Source organism: Folsomia candida, unplaced genomic scaffold (assembly GCF_002217175.1).
Source record: "Folsomia candida strain VU population unplaced genomic scaffold, ASM221717v1 Fcan01_Sc003, whole genome shotgun sequence".
Classification (NCBI taxonomy): Eukaryota; Metazoa; Arthropoda; class Collembola; order Entomobryomorpha; family Isotomidae; genus Folsomia; species Folsomia candida.
This window is the reverse complement of record NW_019091195.1, coordinates 7,490,764-7,518,374: the sequence shown is the minus strand read 5'-3', so window position 1 is coordinate 7,518,374 and position 27,611 is coordinate 7,490,764. Positions and strand designations below refer to the sequence as shown.

The 27,611-nt window shown below is 37.6% G+C and overlaps 3 protein-coding genes and 1 long non-coding RNA gene across 6 annotated transcripts; 3 read left to right on the top strand and 1 right to left on the bottom strand.

The window, feature by feature from the left end:
* Window positions 1–3,437: 3,437 nt before the first annotated feature.
* On the bottom strand, window positions 3,438–4,084 carry LOC110847549. The gene is made up of 2 exons (XR_002547658.2): window positions 3,751–4,084; window positions 3,438–3,681 (listed from the first exon to the last, which is right to left on the bottom strand). It is a non-coding gene; the product is annotated as an uncharacterized LOC110847549 (long non-coding RNA).
* Window positions 4,085–9,172: 5,088 nt separating this feature from the next.
* On the top strand, window positions 9,173–15,662 carry LOC110846907 (protein gooseberry). Of its 2 annotated transcripts, none has more exons than XM_022093744.2 (9): window positions 9,173–10,340; window positions 10,612–10,697; window positions 10,761–10,869; window positions 11,453–11,571; window positions 11,947–12,094; window positions 12,863–13,011; window positions 13,130–13,573; window positions 14,163–14,344; window positions 15,043–15,662. In XM_022093744.2, exons 1-9 carry the CDS (start codon window positions 10,277–10,279, stop codon window positions 15,215–15,217), a joined length of 1,476 nt encoding a protein of 491 aa, XP_021949436.2. In that variant the 5' UTR covers window positions 9,173–10,276; the 3' UTR covers window positions 15,218–15,662. The 2 variants fall into 2 exon arrangements, with proteins under 2 accessions (XP_021949436.2, XP_035706101.1); XM_035850208.1 differs by having other exon boundaries at window positions 9,174–10,340; window positions 11,453–11,493.
* A 1,488-nt stretch (window positions 15,663–17,150) lies between these two features.
* LOC110845906 (tyrosine decarboxylase) lies at window positions 17,151–25,279 on the top strand. Of its 2 annotated transcripts, XM_035850161.1 has the most exons (22): window positions 17,151–17,655; window positions 19,322–19,563; window positions 19,663–19,712; window positions 19,782–19,842; window positions 19,906–20,006; window positions 20,074–20,095; window positions 20,174–20,309; window positions 20,399–20,499; window positions 20,578–20,712; window positions 20,795–20,863; window positions 20,924–20,991; window positions 21,060–21,100; window positions 21,288–21,337; window positions 21,407–21,438; window positions 21,506–21,546; window positions 21,758–21,858; window positions 21,957–22,122; window positions 22,206–22,258; window positions 24,027–24,194; window positions 24,270–24,433; window positions 24,522–24,587; window positions 24,649–25,279. In XM_035850161.1, the coding sequence occupies exons 2-22, from the start codon at window positions 19,360–19,362 to the stop codon at window positions 24,821–24,823; spliced, it is 2,004 nt and encodes a 667-aa protein (XP_035706054.1). In that variant the 5' UTR covers window positions 17,151–17,655; window positions 19,322–19,359; the 3' UTR covers window positions 24,824–25,279. The 2 variants fall into 2 exon arrangements, with proteins under 2 accessions (XP_035706054.1, XP_021948150.1); XM_022092458.2 differs by lacking the exons at window positions 24,027–24,194; window positions 24,270–24,433; window positions 24,522–24,587; window positions 24,649–25,279 and adding an exon at window positions 22,807–22,994 and having other exon boundaries at window positions 17,154–17,655.
* A 99-nt stretch (window positions 25,280–25,378) lies between these two features.
* Window positions 25,379–27,599, top strand: LOC110845907 (baeyer-Villiger monooxygenase). The gene is made up of 7 exons (XM_022092459.2): window positions 25,379–25,521; window positions 25,597–25,772; window positions 25,864–26,071; window positions 26,196–26,566; window positions 26,678–26,895; window positions 27,008–27,181; window positions 27,267–27,599. The coding sequence occupies exons 1-7, from the start codon at window positions 25,493–25,495 to the stop codon at window positions 27,570–27,572; spliced, it is 1,482 nt and encodes a 493-aa protein (XP_021948151.1). The 5' UTR covers window positions 25,379–25,492; the 3' UTR covers window positions 27,573–27,599.
* The last annotated feature ends 12 nt before the right edge of the window (window positions 27,600–27,611 follow it).

Here is a 27,611-nt window from a genome sequence, read left to right as displayed (position 1 = left end):
TGGAATTATTCTGTAAATTCAATAACTTGCCCCTCTCGACACACACAGCCTTCGTTTTTATTAGTACACAATACAGTCTTGAGAACGATATTCTCAAAGGATTCCTCGAGTCAAGAGGTACATATTTCTGACCCTTGAAGAGTACAATTGTCGTATTATTTTCAATTTTTCAATGTAATTTGCAACAATGGAGAAAAATGTTTAAACGCATGTATGCAAGTGTTTCTCTATAAATTGTTTTCTTGCCTCTATTGCTCATACTGCATTCTCCAATTACATAAGCAGCGGTGTTGCTCGATGAATACATGGGAGTTAAATCAGCAAAGCTATAATAATCATAATATACTCCACGCTGATTTCATTTCCTGTCAAACACAGAAAGCAATTTACGCTTGACACTTAACAAAACGACGAGCGACGGGACGTCATTTAACTTTCGGGTTTTGCTAACTAAGCAATTCTTGTCAACCTGATGGTACACATGGAATTAACCATTCGTCCACATATCCACTCGTCCAACAAGAGTTTGCGACTTTGCAATTACAATTATGTAAGTGTGTAGAACGATCGTTTACAGATTTACCCTGAGGATTGAAATAAAAACGATGTTTTTACAACACCAAAGGAATTTAAGCTAAACTGTTTATGTTTTGTACAGTTTCTGAAGAAGCGTACGTTTATCGATTTCTCGATTCTGATTGTGCACGAATTTCATACTTACTTGATTTTCAGGGTATAATACCGCATGTTATTCAGTGTCTGTTGCATATGCTTATGTATTTATATATGTACGTACGTACACCACGTTTTACTGACTAGTGACTACCATTGATAAAGGAATTGGTTTAACGTGTTGTTTGCAGTAATAAGAGGAGTTCCGAGTTGGAATGATGTAGGTATGTTGAGCCCCTGGAGTGCAAAAGTTGACCCAATGTGACCCATCTAACACCACAACGCGCTATATCACAGTCAGCCTTTGACTGACCTCAAAGAATTGCCGACGTTTTTTACCTCTGGATCTAAATAAGATGAGTGAAGGGTGGCCTGACCAGGGGTCCAAATTCATTTTCATTTCCCTCACTCGCACATTTTCTACCCTTACGACGAGGAGCACAACTCGTAAATACGTGCATAAACACGCACATACTTATTTAACGCATATATGAACTTGCAGCAGCAATCTCCAGACCTCTAGCATTCATTTTTCGGTCATAACTATTTGCAATCGTTTTTAATCTGCTATATAACAATACAAACATATAATTTCCAGCAATTAATTATCGATAAAAGTTTGACTTTTTAACAGGAAAATGTAAAATATCTAAAATTCATGTCGAAGAGAAACTATCCAACGTCCCGTGTTAAAAAAGAAACACGATCTGGATTTTTTGTGTCCATTTACTACTTAATTGTGTAAACAAGTAGTTATCCGTTATGTCAGAACAGGTAGACGGGACGGCAGACAGGTAAATCTTTCCAAGAGAAGGAGAGCTACTTCTTCGTTTGCCGGTGCTCAAAAGACGAGAATATAATCCCGTCCACTTAAACTTTACATGAATTTAAATTCAAAAGGATTACGAAGAAGAAACATCTACATACATGCTCAGAAAGGGAAACTAATCTCACAAATACTTAATAACTCAAGCGTAAAGATTTACATTGTAAAATTTACCCTAAACACCAAAACAACTTGTTACCTTTCTCCTCTCACACGAACGTATGTGGAAAATGATGCTCACTTGCGATTTTATCATTTTTTCTCACTTCATTACATATTTCCGAGAGATGCTATCGCTGAACGTGTAAGCCCCAGGGACATCATTTAATCTATCAGTTCTAATAAAGACTTTATTTACACATGCATAAGCCCGATCTACGTATTGAGCACGCCTGTGTGCATGTATCCAGACACATGTGTGGTTTCTATTATTGCTTATCTCGATGAACAGTAATTCTATTTCAACCAACCATGATTGAGGAACACCTGAGTTGATCATGGGATGACAGGTGTTGGTTGTTCCTTGATCTAATGACAGCATTAAGATTTTATGTAGTCAACGTGTTTATATGAACCCCATTCTAGTCCCTTTAAACAAGTAAGGAATAATTTCTCTTTATGTAATGATAAATTTTATTGGCAGGAAATTTAATTGTAATGTGTGCATCATGCTAGTGTGAATTTGCGTCACTATTTAATAACCCAATTAATTAATGAGTATGTACCACATACATAAAAACCTTTGGATACATGTGACCTGAACATGCTTATTTGTGCCCGTGTACCTTTACTCCTGTGTTTTTAAATCGTAGGAAGGCCTGTATATGGAAATGTAAAACCCGGAACCCAGAAAAATGAGAGATGACCAAAATTCATCATTCCCAGAATAGCAGTGACGGTCATAAATTACTGGTCCACATTTAGCTGAGCTGAAGGTGATAAATATCATCGTTTCACATCACACATTCTGATGACGGAATGAAGTATGAGGTGTTAAAGAGTTTAAATGAATGCTGAGAATGTTGGTTTGGCTGGCATTCTTCGGAGAATGGAATATTTCTCTTGTGTGTGAATGCAAGCAGGGCTGAGAAACGGCGAGGTCTTAGGTGGGCCCATGATCGTCTGATGAACGACAAAGGAAAGATCCTTAAAATTTGGGCTGTTTGCAAGTGGTCCCATTGTGTGTGTATGAATCCTCTGTTGGAGGTCTCATGTAAGACATACCGCCACAGCCACCAACAAAACACCGAACCCCACAAACTACACAATTGTTCCTACATATGCAATGTTAAATGTTGCGTAATCATATTGAAAATTGAGAATTATAAAAACACCTCCCTATTTCTTTGACTCTGTTGTGCCAGATTATTTTTATGGGAAATATTCCCCTCACCAATGGCTCAAAAACAGCTTAAAGTTCTCATCCGATTTATGAATCATTTGATCCGAATTTTCTCAATATCACTAATTTTACTCTCTGTAATCCTAAGAAAATCTGAGTTGAATATGATTCAAGCTGGCATTCGATTTCTAAATTGCTAAAGGATATTTTACCAGTTTAAAATACTGATGTATGTGGTGGACCTAACATTTAAGAAATAAAAGTCAAAATAGAGCGTGTCGGCTGTCTGAAATAATTCGACAACATTCAATAGTAGAAGACACTCTTGGGGGGCCTTTAAGCCTTTTCATTCGACTGTCCATTTCTTTGATATTATTAGGACGTAAACTGTGCAATAATGCCACACTACTCGAATTGTTACAAAATGACATTGTGGATTTCGACCAACAATCCCATTCTTCGAATCTAATCAATCGCACCACCATTCACTTACATGAGTTAAAAAATTCAATGTAGTCACTAAAACATGTTCTAATGCAAATGAGCTAGAGGATACATATGTACACATACATATCGACATGTATAATATGACAGACATTTTTGTGTGATTTGAATAAGACAGATTTGATGTACAATTTAATGTGCTACTCATAAGTTTGTGTACAAAATATTGAAATTAATCATGTTTATTAACGGTGTGCACAGTCTCAAGATGAGCAGCATTTGAACTTGTAGATTCCTGGATTGCACTGACTATAGTCGTGCACCAAAGCACCTGGGATGCAATTCTTTCCACAATTAGTCCACCAACAGCTTCCCCCAGAAGTGGATGTTGGGGGTGCTTGATAAATACATAATAAAAATACTTCTTCAATCAATATTTCAGATAAATTTAATTATATAAATTTACATCTTGTAGTCGATGGAAAATTTGTAGTCGCCATCGTTGTCTTTGTCGTAGTTGTGGATGAATTCCAAAATCTTCCAAACAAGCTCAAAGCATTCGTACCATCAAGACAGCTCCCGCACATTAAAATTACAACAATGATAATCACAAGTTTATTAGCACACATTTTCTAATGCTTGCCTGGTCAAAAATTGAAGTTGCAACAGTGAATAGATAAAAGTCAATGTGCATACTTTGTATAAAGTATGTATTTCTACGGAGTTCTATTTTCTCACTGTCCTAGGGATTTACAGATGTGCAATATTTGCGAACGATGGTGGATAGAGACCATGCGATGATGCATACTTGCACAATTATGCATTATGCTATTATTTGCATGCGAGTCCAGGAACTTGGAATGAATTAAGCAGAGGTTATTCTGGTCATGGTCATTGGATTTCATTAACATGACGCATCAGTATTTCTAGCGAATGGAACTTGAATCATGAGCATCCTGAGGATTGGCATGTTTCTTGTGTACGAACCAGTGTAATAATTTCGAGGTAGTCATTTGGTGATACATTACAAAGTATGTAAGAAATCAATTTTAATTTTGTCGCATATCTGACCAAACATCGCATTTCATCACTTGATTCATGTTTATGGCTTGAAGAAATGGTGGAAGAAGAAACTGGAGTATTGGATGTAAAGTTGCCGCTTGTCAGCACTTTTATTTGTTGTCGAAACCATTTTGTTTGTCCACTTTGTAAATCAGAGGTAAAGCTGACCACCACACGGGCAAAACTGGTCATAGTGATGACATAAAGGCTGATATATAGATCCTTTTCTCTCGTCGGGTGACTGTTTAGACGTTTTGAATGCATAATAAACCACTTCCTCATTCAGATCTCTGGAATTTTGCGTATTTGTAAAACACAATAAAGTATTGCGCGTGCCGCAAAAGCAGAAAGTAAAATATGTGACTGATCAGATTTTAAATACTTAAAATGCAAAAAGTTAATGTTTTTGTCATCATCTGTATATTAATTTAATGCTAATAAATGTCCTCAGAACAGAATCCATGAATTATTCTTAAAATAATTTAATGCATCTTATTAGTAATTCTAATTCTTCGCAATAATTGATGTTCTGCATTGTTACGAAACGCCTCGGAGGTCAAACGAAACCTCAAATGTCAACAACAATTACAACCCCCAAAATAGGGGGAAGAATGAGATCGGCACTTTGAGTGAGCAGGGAGGTCTTCTCGTCCCTTCATACATATTCCGTCGTCCCTCTGCTCATCAAGAGCCCCGCTTTGAATACGAATAAAAGGTCGCATTATTATCATTATGCATTGCATAAAAGCTAAATATTTCTTTAACTAAAGAAGAAATGTGACTTTTACACTCATTCTTTCCAATTCCGAAAGTCAACTATTTATTTCCGTACACCCATGATGTTGGTGAACGACGCCCAGTTTGCTAGTAGGTCGTGTATGTATGTGCATATGCCGTTCGGATTGATTTAACTGGGCCCTTTAAGTGAGATGGAGTTTTAGTATTCACGATTTCATTGGCAGTTTCACCAAAGTTTCCTATTTGGACGGACTGGGTGAGAGGAGAGGTGTCATGTGATGGGTGCAACCAACAGTCAACCAAATTTGTTTTGAACTGATTGTATTGATGGCAGACTTTTTCTTTTGCAAAATGAAGTCAAGCTTTTATGAGTTGTTCGAGCGAGAGCTATTTGTATTCACCGAAAGGATGCTCAATTGCCTTCAAAGTGTATGCGATAAGACCACCGACCATGGCACCGACTCAGCAATGAAACCGATATGGTAAACTTCCCCACGGCTTTTGTGCCAGATGAATATTTCAATTTGAAAAGGCTTTTCACTCCATACAGCAGTTTGGTTAGACGATACAAGAAAACCAATGCATATTCACCACCAACCAACAATGAAACTCAATAGCCTGCTAATGTTCGACATTATTACACCATGTACGGCATGACAAGAAGTGGGGTGAACAACATGGGAAGACCTTTGTGTAAAAGAAAGAGATGAATCAAAATCATTGGTTTTCGACCGGCCGACGACGACGACGTGTACATTTAAAAGTCTATACAAAATTGACGAGACGTGGCATGTTTCGTCTTCCGTGTGTGTAGTCGTCTTCATGGCGTTTACGTCAAACACGAGTAGTAATAAATTTGAATAACGGGTCTCTGTTTTCGAAATTGCGAAGTCAAATGAATATTTGTCTCAGAATTTGTTTGTCAGTCTAATTGGTTTGCATTCAAAGGATGAATGCAACCATTAATTAACCTCGTACAGCAGTAGACAAACGGCTCATTGCAGAATGCTCCCTCAATGAATGCTCATTCAATTGATATATTCCTCACTTTAATCAATGTCAGATTTCTGTTTTTACAACAAAATTCTTTCCTCTTCAAAATGAATGAGTGCCTAAAGAAAAGACTATGGGGAAGTACACTAAAGTGCATAGTATAGAATATGTATCCATATAGCATTAAATGTTAAATTGTGTTAATGGCTGGTTAACAAATAGGCGGTTTAGAGAAAACGTGAATTAACATCCACAGGTTTTCATGATCGCGCATATCATTACTTTTAAAATTGGAAGGGATGAGATTAAGTGTGGTCTTCCTTTGTTTCAATAATTCGTGTTTAAGATGACGGCCAAGCCAATTAAGAAAAAGACACCGCGACACGTACATGATTTTCTAGTACATAAAATTTAAAAAAAAAACATATGACCACATTGTTGCCTTGATTTTGTATCATTTAGATTAGCAGTTACATATGTACATGTTGTTTTTGTAAATACGAATAAGATTAAAGTAAACTATGATTACGTCTCAGCCAGCTACACATCATGGACATTGTCATGTGTATGTATATGCATGCTTTATGTCTAAAACCCCATTTTTTCTGGTGTACATGTTACTATTGTTAATCGCAGAGAAGGACAGATTTTGAAATAATAGAGATCTGCCGTGTGGCTGAGAAATTATTCTCCAAAGTTTTCCGCTCTTCATATTATGTGTCGTCCCTCTGAATGCAATAAATCAGTGTATTATGTCCCCTTATTAGGGAGGCCGCGACACAATCTCAAGAAACAGAGATGACGAGACTATAAGACGACGACGACGAGGTGTGAGGTTGGATTGGATCACCGTCAGCAAACCACTAACTCCTTCTCATTCTCTTATGAACGCATGTACAAATCTACCTCAGCTCTTTTTTTGATTTATTGCCACCGCTGTAAATCAACCTTCGTGATCTTCTGCGATCTTCCTTCATTTATTTCGTTTCATCTGATCTCGCAAACTGAAGTCCGTGGAAAAATTTTCTTTCTTGTTGGCCATCAAATTCCTCCATCAACATGACATCGTTCCCATGAAATGAATCAAAAGATTCTGTTAATGTTAATGTGCATTGTCTGATCTCGATCGGACTGTTGAACTCGTGGTGGTGTTGGTGGGGGTGAAATTCCTTGACTTGATGAGCAACTGTGACCCACCAACTCTGTGTACCCTTTGTCTACCCGTTGACATGAGCCACAACCGGGGGCCTGGAGCTCAGCAGCACAATTTCTTTCTAAATACTTACCACCACCTCCACCTTCTCCCAATTCAAACACTTTCTTGAAATTGAAAGCAGGCTTTCCCAATTGTTTTGTACGGCTGGCCACCACAATCACATGTCCGATCCTGTTCCCCCCAGATTCATTCACACCTGTTGCGTACACCGACCGACCGAAGATCTATCCGCGGCTGGACTCTGCTTTCATGTTTAAATACCTACAACTGAACCTTCTTCCATTTGTATGTATCTCATCGTCTGATTTAATATCATATAGGATTCCTTCGGAAACCTCGAGCTACTCAAAAACGACATAAATTACCTGGCCAGGAAAAGGTTGCCGTGCGATCGTTTAGTGAGGGAAGTGTGCATAGTTAGTTAATGTTTAATTCAAACCCAAGGATTCATTTCAAAGAATTCATTCTCAAGTTGAAGTCAACTTCCTCAAAAATCTTCTGTTACACGAAACTTGTTGTCGTCGACTGATTTATAGCCTTTTAATATCTTTGATTCTGGAAATGGAACTTGAAGTGTGGTGCGGCCCGCACAGCTTGGTGGTTGTAATATTATAGTCGTGTCAAGAAGGAATGGGTGTGAGAAACGTGCTTTTTGCATCTGAATGCCACTTTGAATTTGTCGCGTCAAATTAAATAATTTGAGAAAGTACTGGGCACGCATGAAATCTTAATGGTGATTAGACGAATAAGGTCTTGGTTCATTATGTTCTGCAGCCTATTTCGTAGGATGATGCATAAAAGATGCCCATTTCGGAATGTTTACGTCCGAGTGACATGTAGACCAAAGGAAGAGAATTACCGTATATTTCATAACACACAACAGTTTAAATAATAATAATTTAAATCTACTTGCTTTTTATGTATCGCTATCTCAAAAGATCTAATGAAGTGTTACAGATTTCTCATGTCACTCAGTTGAATTCATGTCACAGAGATGCATTCATTTTGACAATGATTGGAACAAAGATTTGAACTAGAGAGGACTAAAAATTAATTGCGATATTCAAATGCATATTGGGAGCAAATAAATATATACTTCTGTCAATGATTACGCTACTAAATATAAAACCATGTAATAAACAAATAATATATTTGCATATCAATCAAAATTATTAAGCAAAGACTAATCAAAGTTGAAAACGTCTTGAAAATTACCAAATATTACTGGTGCTATACACGATCGTTGCGTTACATACAAGTTTATGGATGATCTAGTTCACCACGAACTATTTGAATTAATGTATAAATGTAATTGTAGGGCAGTACTACACTGTGCGCCTAATTTTATCTCGTCAGGATTAGAAGACAGTGTAAAAATATTCAATATTTTCTAACGAATAGGATTCGTAGGTCGGTAATAATCGGATAGAAAATTGCCCATCTTAAGTATAACATCGACACGTCAACATACATAAGCACACAGAGGATAAGCTACAAATTGGAGAAAAGAACAAATGTTGTACTCTCGTTCTGTGTAAACACAGTTTTGGTCCAATGCAACGCCGTGCAGTGTTGCTAACAGCTAAAACTAATAAATCCCTTTTAATTAAGCGAGGAAAACAGCCCAAGCAGAGCTTAAACGGTTTGTGGCAAAGCCAAGTGAAACCAGTTTTTCACTTTGGAAGGCGGTCTCAACGGCAAAGGGTGTCAAAATCGCATCAGAAAACTCCACCCTTTTCTCCTTATTTAACTTTTCATATCGTCGTCGTCTCCCTTTCTCCCTCAGAGGAACACGATTAACGAAGGGATGTAAGAATTGCGATTTCATGATGTAGCCAAACATTACAACTTGTTATGAATCAAACATTCGTGATCATAGACTTTTGAGTCCGAGAGTCGACACTTATTTTTATTTATTATGCTTCTCTGCGTAAGTTGTAGCATTTAGTCTACAGTTTTCATCCGACAACTTTATATATAGATTAACTCGTCACAACTATCGATCCTTATCACTGGACAGAGTGCTATTGTTCATCGTTTAAAGAGGAGAACAAACTTTTTTGATTCGCAATTAAAAGAAAGGCAGATTTTATCACAACATTAGAGTTTCAAGAATTGAATTGAATCGAGTCTTACGATCTTCTCATGAAATCAACGACAACAATTCCATCAATTCCACTTGGATGAACTGTACACAATTGCTGACCAAGCAAAAGTACGGAGTGGCTGCGTTCCTTGGCGTTTGTGATGGAATATATGCAAGTACGTGCCTGCATATGTAGCGTCTTGTTGAGAAGATCTTGACTTGAGAGTTGTATCATCCTTGGTTAGAGAGTGAGAGAGAGAGAGTGAGGTAAAGAGAGAGACCTCCCTAAAGGCACCCATTCCTTGGACAGTAGGGAACCTGACCCTACATACAGATCATCAACAATTGTTGTCCGTGATTGTATAAAACCAACGTGTAAAAAGTGCCTGCAGTTCATTCCAGTCTACTTCGGCCCTCCAGACCGCTTGTCGCCCACTCCAGTGATCCGTGGGACTTTATTAGTTAATTCCATCTCACATATCGCCAACAGTGCTTTTACACATTTCTTGACCATTGTTGTAATTGTTGTTTGTTGGTGTTGCAAATTAAAGGAACGGAGAATCGTCTCAAGTACGTGGAAGGTGTAAAATTAAAAGAAGATAAATTACACCAACCAAATTAACGTGTCGTCTATTAATTTCTCATACCCGTGCCTTGTGCATAATTCTCAAGTGTGTGCTGCTCACCTTCTCTCATTCTAATCTTGAAGTTTATAATAGAAATTTTTATGATTGACTTTTATGAACTATTGCGTTCACTGGAGTTAATGGAAGTAGAAAATTTGTGCCAATAAGCTGTAAGGACGACAGAAAATTATAATCACTGCAATTAAATTGTGTTGTTGCCAACAAATTACTGTGCCATCGTGTGCAATCGTGCCTTAAAAAATTTGTGAAAATGATGGCTGTATCCAGCTCGCTCAATATCCGTCCAATATTTTCAACCGGTTATCCTTTCCAAGGTAAGAAAAAAAGAATAAATAAATCTCAAAGACAATAGTTGTGGAAATATTGGGACAATAAATTGTTTTAAAACAAGTCAACCCGCAATGTCCGTCTCAACTAATTCAAAGAAAAAAAAGACTTTAAAAATCTCAATTTCCCCAGCTTGCAACTATATTTTTTATATGTACAAAGTGTAACTAATGTATAAAAAATCATTATCACCTTTGAGACATCTCATAGCATACCATGCTTTATTTATGGTTATTATAAATAACTGCGAATCCTTAGGTCAAGGAAGGGTGAACCAACTGGGTGGCGTGTTTATAAACGGTCGTCCACTCCCCAACCACATTCGTCTCAAGATTGTGGAAATGGTAATACAAAAATATTTTGGCGCTGTGTAAAGATGCAATTGCAATAAAATGATGTCCATGCAGGCGGCGGCGGGTGTGAGACCTTGTGTAATTTCTCGACAGCTTCGAGTCTCTCATGGGTGCGTGTCCAAGATATTGAACCGATATCAGGAGACGGGGAGCATTCGACCAGGTTGGTAACGACTTCATTTATTTATTTTACTAGAAAAAGTCCACAGTAAAAATACGTGAAGCCTGAAAGATTGATATTAGTCATTTGTTTCATCACCGGGTGTAATTAGTATCATGTTTGACCCAATTAGAATTTTTCTATAAGCAAGTAAATCACAAATAATTGGAATGATTTATATTTTGCAATGTTAATGACTATATTCAATTCTTCATCAGGTAGACCTTTTTAATTATCGGGTAAAATGACAGTTTGTGACCTCAAATTCAACAAGTGGTGGTCTGTTTTCTTTCGCCATTAGCCAGAAACGCTATAAAAATTATCAATCCATTGCTAAATTAGCCTCTGACAGTTGTTGCAATACTTAATTTGCCGAAAACTTCCAGTGATTTGCACTGAAATTCTGTTATTGTGAAGTGCACTTCTAGGTAGTATACGCCTTTTTCATGTACAAATCCTTCAAAAAATAAACTAATGCACATCATTAAAGTAATTTCAGTATTTATAAATAATTAAAATGCATGCTAATAATTAGAACATATGTGTTAACCAATGTTTTAACCTTTGATTTATTAATTTGTTTCAGGAGTGATCGGAGGGAGCAAACCACGCGTCGCAACCCCAGAGGTGGAGACTAGAGTAGAAGCGTACAAAAGCGATAACCCTGCTATATTTTCCTGGGAAATTCGCGATCGCTTGATCAAAGTAGGCTCCGGCTAAACTTGGAGTTCCTCTCTCTTTCTCACCTCCTTTCTGGCATTTGGAATCTTTCAAACCGCCTCAACATTTCACAATATGTACATTTCTCCATAAATCTGTAGTTAACACACTCGTTGCTTCATTCGTTGCTCGCTTATCTTTTGTCTAATTAACAATTTGCATGAGACGTGTAGAAGCCTACAAAAACTTAAAATCTCAACTTGCCCCACTTGACTTTCACTTGGCTGTACAAATATTGATTTCCTTTTCCAATGTGAATTCTGAGAGATATTGCCAATAATCTGAGAAGCTTGTTTAAACCTTTTTAACATTTATCTGAGTGATACGATCTTAAACATGATAACCTTGTTTTCCATTCAGGACGGCATTTGTGACAGAAGTTCAGCCCCTTCCGTTAGCTCAATCAGCCGTGTTTTACGAGGTAGTGGTGGAGCAACCTACATGAAGAAAGAAGACATTTATGACTACAAGAATCAAAAGGACCACAGCATCTCCAACATACTTGGAGGTAACCTGATCCTTCCGAGACTATTTTATTCCTCAAATCTTATCTAAACATCCTGGTCCGGTCAACTGTGCTAATCTGAACTGAATGAAAGTTGACTTAGAAAATCAGAAATTTTTATGTCAGACCAAAAAATAAGCTTCCCAAGAGTAGGAATAATACATAAAAGAAAGTGGTAACTTTCCTCTGATCTGATCTGATTTAATCAACTTTATAAGCTTCAAAGAGTAAGAAGTTAGATCCTGGGATAATAAAGCGGAAATGTAAGCAGACTGTACTGATTTGGCTCTCAGGAGGGAAAAGGCAATAGAATGAGCAAACTATGGCGATCATCTTTGGGTCAAAATCCACAAGGAGATAAAAATTGTTGGGTGTAGATGTAGAAATTTATTTGAGCCTTCAATACCATGAATGACATAATAGAAAACTCCTTCTTTTTATGCGTCGTCCTCTCACACATCCAGGCGGCTTATTGGATTCACAAAACAAGTGTCCAGTTTATTTTTAGGATAAAAAAGATCAGCCCTTCATTTGTCATCTTTGTTGTCCATTTCAACACAGGTTGTACCGAACAACAGAATACCTTTCAAGCAAAAATATTTTTTATATGCATACAGAGCTAAAAATATTGTACTTTAAAATTGTCTGGATTTCATGTGCATACTTTGAATTTTAGTTTTTTAGATAAAAATGAAACATTTTGTAATGTACTTAAAATGCTTCTGGTTTTGGTGCACTTTTGCTAAAATTGCTGTGATATTCTTTGACTAGGAGACTTATCCGGTTCCATGGACGATTCTGATACTGAAAGCGAGCCAGGAATTCCTCTAAAGAGAAAACAACGTCGAAGTCGCACAACTTTCACCACCGAGCAACTTGAGGAACTTGAGAAATCCTTCGAGAGGACCCAATATCCAGATGCAAGTGGTTTTGTACAATCATAAATTGAAATGGACACCCTACTTTTGACCTATGCCATACGTAGCATCGCTACTCTCAAACATTCATTTGACTAATTTTTAACAATAATTTCCTTAGGTTTATACCAGAGAGGAGCTCGCACAGCGCACCAAGTTGACCGAAGCCCGTGTCCAAGTTTGGTTCAGCAACAGACGAGCCCGATGGCGCAAACAGATGGGCAACTCGTCGTCAGGAAGTTCTCATCACCATCACCACCACCCCTCCAACTCGGGCTACAGTCCTCTTCCCCTCCCGTATCCCCCCGCAGCAGTCGCAGTGGCAGCCGCAGTAGCAGCTTCCGCTTCGTCCAGCGCATCCAGTGGGTCTGGTTCTTCACCGTTGGGCGGAGGTCACGGGTCAGCCGTGAGTTATGGAGGAGGCGGAAATTACAATAACCACGAAAATATTCAATCTTCAAATGCATCATCTTGTCATCCAAATTCTCAAACGGCTCATTGGGCGAACGGAGGAAGATCCTCACATCTCCTTCCTCAGAATCACTTTGGGTCTTCAGAGTCGCAGGTAGGTAGTCTAAACACACCTCGTCTAAATTACTTACCTGCATACACATTGCTACACAAGGTATTTGAATACATCATACAAGTGGGCACCACCATTTGTGTAATGGTGCGATCTGAAAGCAGTTCCGCCGTTCTCATGCTTCAATCCTTCCTTTTGTCACCTCTCCGTCTCCTTTTGACTTTTGACTCGGAGAGCTGGACTCTACAGAATCGACGGGTTTCTATTCACATGGAAAATAATGGAATGGTTACTCTCCAAAGATTTGATGACAGCTTAGGATACACGAATTACAGAGACAGAATAGGCCTTTGGGGCCCTCCCAAAAACATTAGGAAACAATCATTACCTGCCAGCTCCTCGGCCACCCAGTAAACAGTTGACACAATAACATTTTTGTTATTGATGATTATTGAACCTGCAATTTTAAGGGAATTTTTGGGTAGTGCAACCAGGAGCAACTTTTCATTGAATTGGGTTCTGCATGTTGGTATCAGTATAGGCATCAGTAATCATCATCAGCATGTGTGTGTGTGTACGTACATGTGAATTTTTTTTCTCATGTGAGACTGAAATGTGATTTATTTTCTAGATGATGAGTTTCTTGTCAGGAAATTCGTCAAATATGTCCGAATTTGGGGGACATGGGACATCCACCAACTCGCATTCCACATCTGGAGGAAACAACAACAACGGTGGCAATGGAGGCGGGGCGGAGAGTTGGCCAACTACTTGGAACACTTCCCATCAATTCACCTCTGACAATTACACCAGGTAGGTCTCTCGCTTCTCTTGAAAACCATAATAACAATCATTACAACATTCACGCAGCTCACACTCGGCTTCTGCTTCCAAGTCTCTCTTTTTCTTCCCTTCCTTCATAAACTTCCTTCTCAATTCATTCAATCGCATCTCTTCTCTTCTCTTCCTTTGGCTGGTGGCTCCTTTAAAGTTCTGCCAACCATGGCGTATTACCTCTGCTTTTTACTCCTAATAACTGTCACCCAACGGCTCTTTCGCTTGCAACATCATGTTCGTGGACATTATGTTGATGATGAACTCAAAGGAAGAGCTAACCAATGAATAGTTTGTAAATCCGTGGTTTATAGTTTATGCTTAGCTCAACTGAATCCTAATGGCATTACAGAAAAATATTGTATTCTATTCACAAGTTGAACACTTGCCAAGTCAACCTTTAATTTACTACTAATCCAGTTGCACATAGTTTTACAATTGCCTGCACTCATGTTACATATGGGGAAAGAGATTAAGAGTAAAGGACAGTTTTGACAGGGAATCTTTGCAAGGCAACTTTAATCCACTACTGCGAGTCCGTATACGATTTGCTTCATGTACACGTCTCTTATGTGCATGTCAAATGAGGACTCTTGTTTTAAATGTTACTAAGATTTGGAGTTAATCCCTCCATACGAGTGGTCAATTTGTTCATGATAATATCATTTTAATTGCAGCATGATGGCCGCCAACATTTCCGCCAACAATGAAATGTTTGCTACATCCGTATTGCCTTATCATCACCATCATCATGGTCATCCTAACGGGCTCGCTCAATTTGGGTCATCTGCCACCAATATGTACAAAAACTATGCCGTCTCAAAGAATCCTCAGCCCATCGGTCTCTTTTAATGAAGTGCCATTGTATTTGTAAGATTTAAGAAAAGTGTCAATTATTTATGTATATTCATCAATTAAAGTATTAGTATTTTTCGATAGCAGAATTAGTCGTAATCCTTCCTGGATTTGTATCAACCGATAAATGATTTGGTATAGGATTCAACTGTAAAGAATAGTGGGAACTCACCAAGTATCACACTTTGTATTTTATTATATGTAGCGAAACGTTGAACCAGAATCGAGTGAATATATATCGAAACTAATAATAACTAGTGTTATAAACTAAAGTTGAGATTTTAATAACATAAAATGTTGTAAGTATTTCTAATATTATTAACATTTTCACTAGTGCCAAAATGTTTATCATAACGATAATGCGTCAACTCACAATGTTGACTGCTTGTTTCCTAATAAAGTATTAAAGCTGGTTTAGTGTAATCAGTGTATTTTTTCAGTACCTTGATATTATTTGGTATTATTTCCTTGAAAATATTTGTAGAATCATTGAGATACTTGAAAAACCATCATCATCAATTATTCCTAGTTTATGTCTAGCTTTATTTTGGGTGAAACCTCTCTCACCAACAATTGACAACAATTGCACCCATCCATCATTTGAGCCATTTTTAAGCAAGTTGACCATTTATTAATGATCTTTTGCTCAGCCAATGTGACTAGAATCACTCCAGCAATAATGGCACACAAGGACACCTTTCGACTGTTGTATCCAAGGTGCATGTCATGTAGGAGTACTTGTCTCTCATAAAGGAACGAGCCGTGATCTATCATAACGTGTCAAGTGTGTATTTATGTGCACAATGTTTTGGTGCGTCAATATGCATGACACATCAAATCTTGGATCTTAGCGTCTAGGATTTCTCACTTGTTTTCTTGTTTGCTGAGCAGGGTACAGAGCATTTGACTATTTGCTAATATCCGAGTCATCCAGTGAATTGATGGATAAGCCCTTACGTGACGTTTACACTTAAATATTGTTCAATTATGTAATGGGTTCGACACATTTTTAGCATCCACCCACATCTACCATTATGTCCATGTGACATGATTCTACCCATTCGTGCGACTATGAGCATTTTATTCTCGGAGAATTTAATTGTGACGTCTTGAAATTTAGTTAATTCTTTATTGCATAAGTATCACTTCATATGAGTCTGACTTTGATGAAATTTTAATGCGAGAATTAACCGTGTGGCAGAATTTTCAAAATGTTTTTTTTAGCCCAAACTGTAGATTTTTTCAAAAATCGACTTTCGCAATTTGGCGGGATTTTAGAAATTAGGAAAGATGTTTGGTTTATTGCCAAGTCTTTGAATTTTCATAGAAAACTGCAATGTTTAAATGCCCAGATATATATGTAGACACAGCACGAGCCAGTCGTTTTTCTCGTTATTGACTTGAGACTTGAAAATAAATCTTTATGGAGGAAAATATCGATAAATACACTCCTTAGATTTTTAATTAAATAATTAGGGCGATCAATCGATAACACTTTCTTAACTGTATTTTGAGAATTCTGTTGTAGTATATGTATGTTAGATAGCTGTATTTATATATGTTCCATAAGCAGTGTGCTATACTTTCCTAAGAAATCAAAGAGGAAAATGCACAAATGAGAATAGAATAAAAATAAATAATCATCAATCTTTTCTTATTATACTGAACGGTGTTAACCCAGAAGAAAAATTTCTGCTCAGGAAAACCATGCAAGGCTGAAATTAGACCGCATTCAACAACTCAACCACAACCAAAGGATGTGAGGAAAGAAAGGATGACGTGACAATCTCATTACATTCAAGAGAGACTGGATTCATCCAAAGTTCTGGATATCTCTACGTTATTACATGCATTGGAGTTAGGCGAATGTGGTTTCGTGGACACAACGCCAGCATTCGAAGCGTTTAGAAGTTTGCAAGTGCAAAATTCCTTCAGTTTCATCCAAACCAAGGAACAACCCGAGGTAAGCGCGTTCATCCAGCCACCCACGCACACCACACACAGTGAATCGGGCACCGATACGACGACGACAGAGCGATCATATCCGTCGAAATAAATACCACATTTCCGCTCTATCACTGCTGGACCAAGCTTTCAGTTCCAAACGTATCATCGTACTTTTGTCCATTCAGCATTATTTTTATTTTAAACTTTTATTCCATTGCATCCATTCCAGTTTCCAACCTAACAACGTGAGGTTTAATTTCTAGTGAAGTTAAATATAGGACACGGAAAAAATAATTTATTGTCACGCGTCCCAAAATTTTTAGGGGTTTGTCATAGCAATAGGGTGAAAGTTGTGAAAATAATTTTCTAAACATACTCGGACAGAAAAAGAGCGACAAAATAAATAGCTTGCCGCACAGACATCTCCACCAGACCCTGATTACCTAAGAAAAAGTGGGACAACTGAGATCAAGACTCAACATTTGAGGGTGAGTATAAATTATCTTCACTTCCAGTACAAACATGTAGGCTCATTGAGGAAATCTGATACATAATAAGTACCTCGTTCAGGAAAACTCGATTCTCATTGAGGAAACGAGCTCAACTTTTGGATACTTATTATTTTTTTGAGGTCATGACGAGTCAGAAAGCCAAGTGTGTACATAATGTGGGGTTGATTAATGCTGAAGGCTTATGCATCATCTTCTAGGGAAGGAACTCAAAATTGATCAGACCTTTAAATTGTCGCACATTTTAATTAGCAATTAATTGATTCACTCGCTTTTGCTGCATCGAGGAGTACGTGGTTTTCTTACTGCTACCCAAAATAGTAATAATTTTTGTATTCAACAAAACAAGTTTTGCTATAAGCATACCACAGTCAGTGAGTGAACAGTTGCGGCTTGCGAGAGGTCACAGTTTTTGCCATGTTGTATTGATATTGAGTGAACTAGCAGTTGGTCATAAACTATGATAAGATGTTACTCCAGCGTAACAAGGGCATTGTGTGGAAAATAAGAAATTTTGGTGGTGAATCGTAAGATTTCTGGAAATTTAGAGTCCTGGTCAGTGAGTGAGAGTGAGGATGAGTGAGAAATACTCAAAAGAAAATTTAAGTGTGAGGGACAGTGAGAAAAATGACATTTAGATCATGTTTTATTGAATAAATTAAAAATCATAAAGATCTCCGTGGAGGGTCAGGTGCTGTGCATGGTAATTAATTTAATATCCAAAAAAGTGCACACTAATCACGCAATACTTAGGATTTTGTCCAATATTACAGGGTCTTGCTAAAAATATGACGGGTTTACATTTTTGGGCAGTCACGATGCATGCACAGTCGTGTCTTCACTGTCGTGAGATATTTATTAGAAATATTTGAGTCGTGTAATGTCATATCCTTTCACTGGCAGAAAGAAAGTAGAGCTCGACAGCATGCCCTGCTCATCATCGTCACTTTCCTGGTGAAGGTTGACCCATTCTTTTCAAGCGAGAGTGATGACGGCTGTGTGCTGATGACTTAACAAACATGGTCTGAAAATAGAAATGAATTTTCACCAAATACCTTTCTCTCAATGTGGAGAATAAAATGAGAGCGAGTGGTGGCTGCTGATGGGTCGTAGGGGGAAGTTGGATGTGGACCGTCATTTCCAGACGCTGCTATCCCGCACAAAAGAATTCAATTGAGTTCAAGTGCCTTCCATTATTCCATTCCATCCGACGACGACGAATAAGGCGATGGAGCTTCGTGCAATAGATATTCAAAATTCCTCCACGTCCTTTCATTTCCTTCTTCGAATTCGTTCGCAAATTGAGTGATTTTCTCTTCCATTTCTTGAGCATATTGTGCAGAGGAGGGTATGTGCAAGAGGGTGAGCCGTTATTTGCCTCCAGTAACGAGCAAAGGGTGGGTGATGAGTGGGTTTAACAAGTGGGTGAAGAGTCAACTGCAGTACAAAGAGCACACATAACTCTGCTCTACTCGACTTTCTCTCTTAAGCTGTACAAACTTATGTGCATGCTTTCTTCCACGTCTGCCATGAGACGAGTTTGTGTTATGATATTGACAGCAATAGCATAAGTTAATTACCAAACGACGACACTATAATCATTTTGAATCCACGAATTAAAATTCCGCCTGCAATCTTGATTTAGATTATTCTGAGTTACGAGAGTATTCAAGCAGCTGAAAGATGAACGCCGACGAGTTTCGAGAGCAAGGGAAGAAAATGATCGACTACGTGGCGAAATACCTGGACACGATTGGGGATCGTCGAGTAACCCCAAATGTGGAACCTGGATACTTGAAGAGTCTCATTCCATTGGAGGCTCCTGAGATTGGGGAAAAGTTTGATGATATCATGGCCGACATTGAACCCAAAATCATGAATGGAATGGTACGTGACCGTTGAGACGTTACTTTCCGACCACAAATTATTATTATTGCATGTGTTTTTGGAAAATCAAACAGCCTTCTTTTCTTTCACGTTAACCAGGTTCATTGGCAACACCCCCGGTTTCACGCTTACTTTCCATCTGGAGCCTCGTAAGTAGTTGGAGCGTGCTTCCAAACTGACGAATAAAACTTACCTACATTAATCTGTTAATCTCACAGGTACCCATCCATCCTTGCTGACATCCTGGGTGACGTTTTGGGTGTCATTGGATTTTCATGGGTGAGTGGTTGCAGTAGTTTTATTCGCAAGCTCAATCAAATAATTAATTTCCGTCATTTTTAGGCTTCTGGACCGGCTTGCACGGAAATGGAGGGAATCGTTTTGGACTGGCTGGGTAAAATGATGGGCTTACCTGAAACTTTTCTGCAGAGCAATGAAAAAGGGTAAGGTTGGTTATAGGCGACAATACATTGGCGATTTAGTTAAGACTAAACATGTTTGTCATTCTAGAAATGGAGGTGGCTGCATTCAGGTTATTGAGAATTTTTGAATTACGGAATGTAATATTTTTCCATGATATCAATGAATCAGTTTTAATTGGTGTGTGCAGACGAGTGCAAGTGAATGTGTTTTGGTGTCCATCTTGGCCGCCCGTGCTCTTGCTATTCAAAAGCTGAAGAAACAGAGCCCCAACGCCGACGAAGGTGTCTTGCTTTCCAAGCTGATGGCTTACTGCTCCAAAGAAGGTACATATACAAATTAAAATTTGGACCCAGTAGAATTTACTTGCACACGTAATTTTTACACGAATTTACTGTTTAATTTATATTTTCAGCCCACTCTTGTTTGGAAAAGGGTTCCATGATTGCTTTCACCAAGTTGCGAATTCTTGATACGGACGAGAATTTCTGCCTTCGAGGAGAAACTGTGAAAAAGGTTTGAAAAAGATTTATTTTGACTATTTTTTGTAACACGTGCAGAAATTCAATTATATATGTATATATGCAATATCAGGCAATGGAGGAAGACATCAAAAACGGACTGGTCCCATTCTTCGTGTCCACCACAATTGGAACTACGTCCTGCTGCTCTGTGGACAACATCAAAGAAATTGGACCAATTTGCGAACAAAATGACGTTTGGCTTCATGTGCGTACATAAATATGGCTCGTTTTTTAATGAATAATTTAATATTTCTAGAACGGTAGACAAATATTACATAATCTTGCAGGTGGATGCTGCTTACGCTGGATGCGCGCAAATTTGCGATGAATTTCGTTGGATGTTCGAGGGAATTGAAGTAAGTGCAACAAAATTTCTGTACTTGGGAAATTGAAATTTTACTACTTTCTTGACATAGTACGCAATGTCGGTGAATACCAACCCGAATAAGTGGCTGTTGACCAATTTTGATTGCTCTTGTTTCTGGTATACATACATATGTACATACATAAATTGAGATTCAGCAGTAATTTATGATACGTATTTTTTCAAAGGGTTCGTGATCGGTTTAAATTGACCCAGGCCTTGGTGGTTGGTATGTAATTTTATTTTCTTAATTACTTTTCGTGAAAATGGATAGCTAAGTAGAATAGATGTGCAACTTAATGCTGATTTTAATAGGAATATTGAAATGTATACACTAATCTGTTGTAGCGTATATTGAATTATCTAGAATATGATACCTTATACAAGATAAATAATGAAATATTTTGATATCGTAGATCCGCTGTATCTCCAACACAGCTACTCCGAGCGTAGCGTCGACTATCGGGTATGTTTCCGAAATTTTATCGTTCGTTTATTGTCTGCACAAACATTATAATTAATTCTTTGTATTTAGCATTGGGGGATCCCACTGAGTCGTCGCTTCAGGTTTGTTGAGATATTCACTGGAAGCATTTATGACCCAAAATTTATAATTTCTGGTGCTTTTCTCTAGGTCTCTGAAATTGTGGTTTGTTATTCGAATTTATGGAATTGGTAAGTAGATATATGGCCAATTTACGATGTTTAATAGTGTATGTATGCCACTTTCAAAATACACAAAGTACAGCAAAGCGATTAATTTCGTGACAGAATTTGTCAAAATTATACAATCTTTTGAGAGCACGCCATCTCGTAGCAAAGTGATCTTGCTGACAAAATGCAAGATCCTGTTTTGAATAAATGCACGCATATTCTTGAATTGTAGAAGGACTACAGAATTACATTCGCAATCATGTCAAACTCGCCAAAGTTTTTGAGGGATACGTCAAAGCTGACGACCGATTTGAGATAATGAATAAAGTGGACGTGAGTTTTTTTAAATTACCTTTATTGCATTTTTTAATTTATTTAAATTTTTATGCAAAATGTAAAAACAAACCTTCCAATGTGTCGTGGTTTTGTAGATGGGGCTGGTTTGCTTCCGTCTCAAAGGATCCAATGGACTGAATCAGAAGCTGTTGTCCACAATCAACGCTTCTGGAAAAATTCACATGGTTCCGGCTTCGTTGAATGATAAGTACGTGATCCGATTTTGTGTGTGCAGTGAGACTGCCACTGAGGACGACATGAGTAAGCCGATTAAATTTATATATCACGCATAATCTATAAAAGTTTGCAGACAATTTGCAAACTGCTTTATATTTGTTTTTCAGAATTCGCGTGGAACGTGATCACTCAGACTGCGGGAGAGATTGGTACTACAGAGGTGAGTCCTCCCGGTTCTCCTTCACCAGGAGCAGATAGGAAACTTAGCGAGGAAACGCAGGAAATTCTCAAGGGTCTCAAAGAGAGACGCTTCACTTTAGCTAGAATGACTTCAGTACTTGACGATACAAAGGCTCGAGGTTCAATTGAAATCGATGACGACGAAAACTTAGTGCCAAGAAGCAGAAGGGGTTCACTTTTCCCTGCTTCAGAATTTATCGATGATTTTCCGGAAGCAGAGACCGCAAATCGCTCCAGGAGCGGAAGTATTACTCATGACCTGCCTCTTGCTGCACGAAAAGAGAGTGGATCATTAATTAGCGGCCAAATTGCCAACTTTACAATAAAAGAAGTAGACGAGGATTAGGTCATGAATAATATTTCGAAACTTTAGGCCTTAATCGAAAATCTAACGTTTAATGAATATTGCTTGCAATTTGTGTGCATAATTACTTATTTATATATTTGATTACTTACATATTTGATTTAATTTTACCAATGTATTTTACTGATCCCAGCTCTTGACCCTTGATCTTTTAATAATTTCAGCGCTGATCCTGCTTTGATTTTCATGCTGCTACTTTCTTATCTATTATTTGTACCTGTATCGTCTTTCTCTCAAAATTTTTCTTATGGATCGTTTCAGTCAATCAACCATTATAATATCGGAACAAATCATGTTAAATTAAAATTGAGATGAATATATTGAAAATGAAAATTTTGTGCATGAATCTTTATTTATTGCTGCATTTTTGTTATTTCTTTTAGTTATCTAATTGTGGGAATGATTGCATCAAATTAATTATGTACTTATTAAGGGGTGAAAGCCCTTTATAAGATCGTTATGTCCGTCTGTCCGTCCGTCCGTCTGTCTGTCCGTAGCTCCGATAACTTTTGAACGAAAAGACATAGAGACTTGAAATTTTGAACGTAAACTCCTAACGTCAAGGGACAGGACGAGTTCGAAGATGGACACTGTTACATCGTCACCTGTGACGATGACGTCGTCACAGTGACGAAAAGTGACGAAAAAGTGTCACGTGTCAATTTTGGCATGTGACACATCATTTTTAACTATTTTTCAACGAGGAATTTGAAAATTCATGTCATTTTGTGTTTAGACGTCACCTGTGACGATGACGTCGTCACAGTGACGAAAAGTGACGAAAAAGTGTCACGTGTCAATTTTGGCATGTGACACATCATTTTTTAACTATTTTTCAACGAGGAATTTGAAAATTCATGTCATTTTGTGTTTAGACGTCACCTGTGACGATGACGTCGTCACAGTGACGAAAAGTGACGAAAAAGTGTCACGTGTCAGTTTTGACATGTGACACGTCATTTTTAACTATTTTTCAATGTCAAATTCAATGGTGACCTCCATTTTGACCTCAGAGGTCATGTAAAGGTCATAGGACATATCTATTTCAATTTCAACTGAAATTTAACCCCGAATTCAATGGTGACCTCCATTTTGACCTCAGAGGTCATATAAAGGTCACATAAGGGTTATCAACTGTTAAATTTGACACAAATAAGACACAAAAGTCGAAAACACGTCAGAAGTGTCAATCTTAACAAATTTTCGAACAATTTGATATTCACATTGACGTATGACACTCCTTTCACCCCTTGGTTACATGCGTTGTAACGGTTTATTATTTCATAGCTTGAAATATTAAACAAACTATTAAATTTACCAGACGTACTTTAATATTACAAACCAAATTAAATTTTATCGCCCTTGGTACATTCTTCTAATCAAGGATTCGGAATATGTGGACACTGGGACTCCTTATCATCGACCCTCAATCAGAAATCCCGGACAAGTCCTTCCGTATGACCATGAAAAAGACACGGACAGTTTATCCCCGCTTCAGAAGAAATCCACAGACGAAATATTGAAGCAGAAAAGGTCCTTGTTTGTCAGAATGGTAAAATTTATCCTTGAAGACAGTAATAGATGCACCTCTAAAAGTATATGCTGCATCAAAATAAATATTATTTAGGTAAGCGATCCGAAGCTTTATAATCCGAAAATTATCAAAACTCGAAATCCGACTGTGAAAGTCCAACCGAGTTTTCCCCCAATGTCGTCGTCTACAGTCAATGGAAATGGAAATGGACAGCACACAATCCAACAGCCTCAGCAGCTACAGTCCAGTCCAACAAGGTAACGAAATGCAACATTATTATATGTACAATATTTCACAACTTTATGTTTGAAAAAACAAAGATTCACGTGGTTCAATTATTTGCAGCACATCATGGATCAGTTGGCCACTCGCTTTCATGTTTCAAGATAAAGACGATGAAGTTCCCTTCAGGTTTGGCGAAAATTGTGGTAGATTTCGGTAACTTATGACACTATGAAATGCATATATTCAGGTTTCGTAACTGGGAATCAACACTGTCAATCAAACCTGGACACGGAGAAGGAAAGTCTAACCGGACGTCTCCAGAAGGAGAGCATCTCAAACCCATCAGCCCCAACGGAGGGCGACGAAGTTTATCGCCAACTCCGTCTAAGATAACTCGGAGCAAAAGCCCGCAGAATAATTAATGACAGCTTGAATTTCGATTTGACTTTTAATATTTTTAAAATTTATTTCTCGAATGACACTTGTTGTACAGAAGTAGCACACGAAGCATTGCTGTAAATGACAATATTTGTCAATTGAATATTAGTGACCATGATTGGTTCGTAGTAAATCTGTCTCTATCTATGTTTCATGCAAGATTAGTAATAATTTACATTGATACAATCAATCCTGATCCTGACCTAAATATGTAAGTAATGAAATTAGCCGTAGTCAATAAATGTAGTATTTAAAGTTATTGGTGCGACGCAGTTTAAAACTTAAAAAATCTTTTAGCAAAATAAAGCTACATAGTTGTAGCAGATCCAGAGTAATCAATAGACATTCTAGATGAGGGTATTAAAGTTCGGCTTGTGAATTGTTCTAATGTGCAGCTTAAGGTTTCATGCAACTAATAAAACGCTGGTTAATGAAATAGATTTGATGATTATTGACATGGCCTTGTTGTCTACTTATATAGGTACATACATAGCTGCACATACATACATGCTATATTATGTATAATACACCTAATGTTGTTCTTACAAGCATACACATGGTAATTTAGCTGTGATAAAAAACTCTTCAGTTTGACGATCAGATGGTGGTTGCATGAAATTCTTGCAATATTATGTGTTACAGCATCCCGGAAAATGTTTAAGGTTTGCATTATTGGAGCTGGGTAATTTTCTTGGAATTTTTCACTCAATTGAATCAGCATTTATATATTTTTGCATGCACGAGATATAATTTTTAGGTTTTCTGGAATTTGTGCTGCTGTTCGCCTGAAAACAGAATTAGGAAACATATGCCATGTAACAATATTTGATGAAAACCACGATTTCGGTGGAGTCTGGCTAAAAAACACGTACCCGGGTTGTGCTTGTGAAGTTCCAAGTCATTTGTATTGCTTTTCATGGGAGCCGAATCCGGGTAATAAATACTTTGAAATTTCTAAATAGTATTTATACATAGAAGCAGTTGAACCGATGTAACATTGTCATTTTTGGACTAATTTATTTAGAGTGGACTCAGGCATATTGTAGCCAAAACGAAATTTTGGCCTATTTGCAAAATATATCCAAGAAATATGGATTATATCAGAGTGCAAAGTTTAATCATTTTGTGCATAAAATACAATGGGATGAAAAGTCGTTGAATTGGAAGGTGATCGTAGAAGACAAAAAATCTGTTTTGTTCAATAAAACGGAGGAGCTCAACTTTGACATCATGTAATATTTTAGATTTACTTGGTTCTTAAATTATTCGTACATATATGAATTCATATGTAATGCATGTTTGTATGTTCCTTCCATTAAAAATATCATGATGATCTTTTGACGATTCCTACATTAGAATTCATGCCCAAGGACGGTTCGCATCTCCCCAAATACCAGCAGAGTATGCAAATTTCGAAGGATCAGTACTCCACACCGCCCAATGGGACGAGGAAGTGAAAGTGGAGGGCAAAAACGTCTTGGTGGTGGGATGTGGTGCCAGCGGGGCACAGGTCATTCCAAAACTTGGAGTGATGTCGAATTTCCTCGTCGTGTATCAGAGACACGCACCGTGGGTAATGCCACGAACAAATTTCTACTTCCCATCTTGGATCAAGTGGATGTTTGCAAGTGTTCCCCTCATTCACAGAGCATACAGAACTTTGCTTCACTGGATATTTGAAAGAAATATTTCGGGATTCCGAATCGGCTCCATTGCAAATCGACTTGGTTTGTAACAAGAATTTTTTATTTTTATTAGTTCATAAAACAAGAGTAAAAGTAAACGCTTATTACTACGAAAGTTACTGAAAGGGGAAAATATCTTTGGTTTTGTTGCAGCTCCTCTGCTATCAAAATTTCATTTATGGAGACAAGTTAAAAATCCTAAAATTCGCAAGCAACTAACTCCGAATTATAATTTTGGATGTAAACGAATTGTGAACAGCAACGAGTATTATCGAACCTTCAACCTTGCTAATGTAATCCTGATTGACAACAAAATACTTGTGGAGAAAAACGGGATTCTGACGGAAAGTGGACACCATTATGATATTGATGTAACTTTGCATTTTCTAAACTTTTCGTTTGTGCCATTTAGTATATATACATAGCTATGTATGTATATGTGATTTGATTTATTGACATGTACATATATGTGTATGTATGCAGGTGATCGTTTTAGCGACTGGATTTCAAGTTCAAAATTTATTTGGGCAAATATCTGTGATTGGGAAGAATGGAATAGACATTCCTCAATTGTGGATGAATGATAAGCCAATGACATATTTGAGTATCATGAGTTCAGCCGGTCCAAATTTATTCGTTTTGTTAGGACCTAATGCAGTAAGTTACTATTCCATATAGTCGTAGCCTATGCGATAATTGCATCAAAAATACACAATTATGATCATTCCATATTATCTATCAGTCTACCGGCTACACTTCAATCATAATTCAGTTGGAAACGCAAGTTGAATGGGTCATAAAAGTCATACGAGAGTTAAACTCAAACAAAAAGAAGACAATCTGCGTCAAAGGCGCAGCAGAGCAAAAATATATGAAACATTTGGAAAGAAAACTTAAAAAGACGGTATATGGTTCCTCTCAATGTGGAAAATGCAATTCTTGGTATCTTAACCCAAAAGGAGATGTCGTGGAAATATACCCAGATTCAACGTTGGCGTATAAAAAAGAAACCTTGAGCATTGTTCCGTCAGACTTTGAATTTTGTTAATAAATAGAAAACGATCAAGAGATTCTACACTCTATTATA

What these genes read in the sequence shown, in the direction of transcription:
- LOC110845907 (XM_022092459.2), top strand. Translation starts at nt 25,493, where the DNA reads ATGTTTAAGGTTTGCATTATTGGAGCTGG. An exon ending in GTTTGCATTATTGGAGCTGG is followed by an intron (nt 25,522 to 25,596) that starts GTAATTTTCTTG and finishes TATAATTTTTAG; the next exon opens with GTTTTCTGGAATTTGTGCTG. An exon ending in GAGCTCAACTTTGACATCAT is followed by an intron (nt 26,072 to 26,195) that starts GTAATATTTTAG and finishes TTCCTACATTAG; the next exon opens with AATTCATGCCCAAGGACGGT.
- LOC110846907 (XM_022093744.2), top strand. Translation starts at nt 10,277, where the DNA reads ATGATGGCTGTATCCAGCTCGCTCAATATCCGTCCAATATTTTCAACC. An exon ending in AGAGGACCCAATATCCAGAT is followed by an intron (nt 13,012 to 13,129) that starts GCAAGTGGTTTT and finishes TAATTTCCTTAG; the next exon opens with GTTTATACCAGAGAGGAGCT. An exon ending in TTGGGTCTTCAGAGTCGCAG is followed by an intron (nt 13,574 to 14,162) that starts GTAGGTAGTCTA and finishes TTTATTTTCTAG; the next exon opens with ATGATGAGTTTCTTGTCAGG.
- LOC110845906 (XM_035850161.1), top strand. Translation starts at nt 19,360, where the DNA reads ATGAACGCCGACGAGTTTCGAGAGCAAGGGAAGAAAATGATCGACTAC. An exon ending in GTGTCATTGGATTTTCATGG is followed by an intron (nt 19,843 to 19,905) that starts GTGAGTGGTTGC and finishes CGTCATTTTTAG; the next exon opens with GCTTCTGGACCGGCTTGCAC. An exon ending in CTACAGTCCAGTCCAACAAG is followed by an intron (nt 24,434 to 24,521) that starts GTAACGAAATGC and finishes AATTATTTGCAG; the next exon opens with CACATCATGGATCAGTTGGC.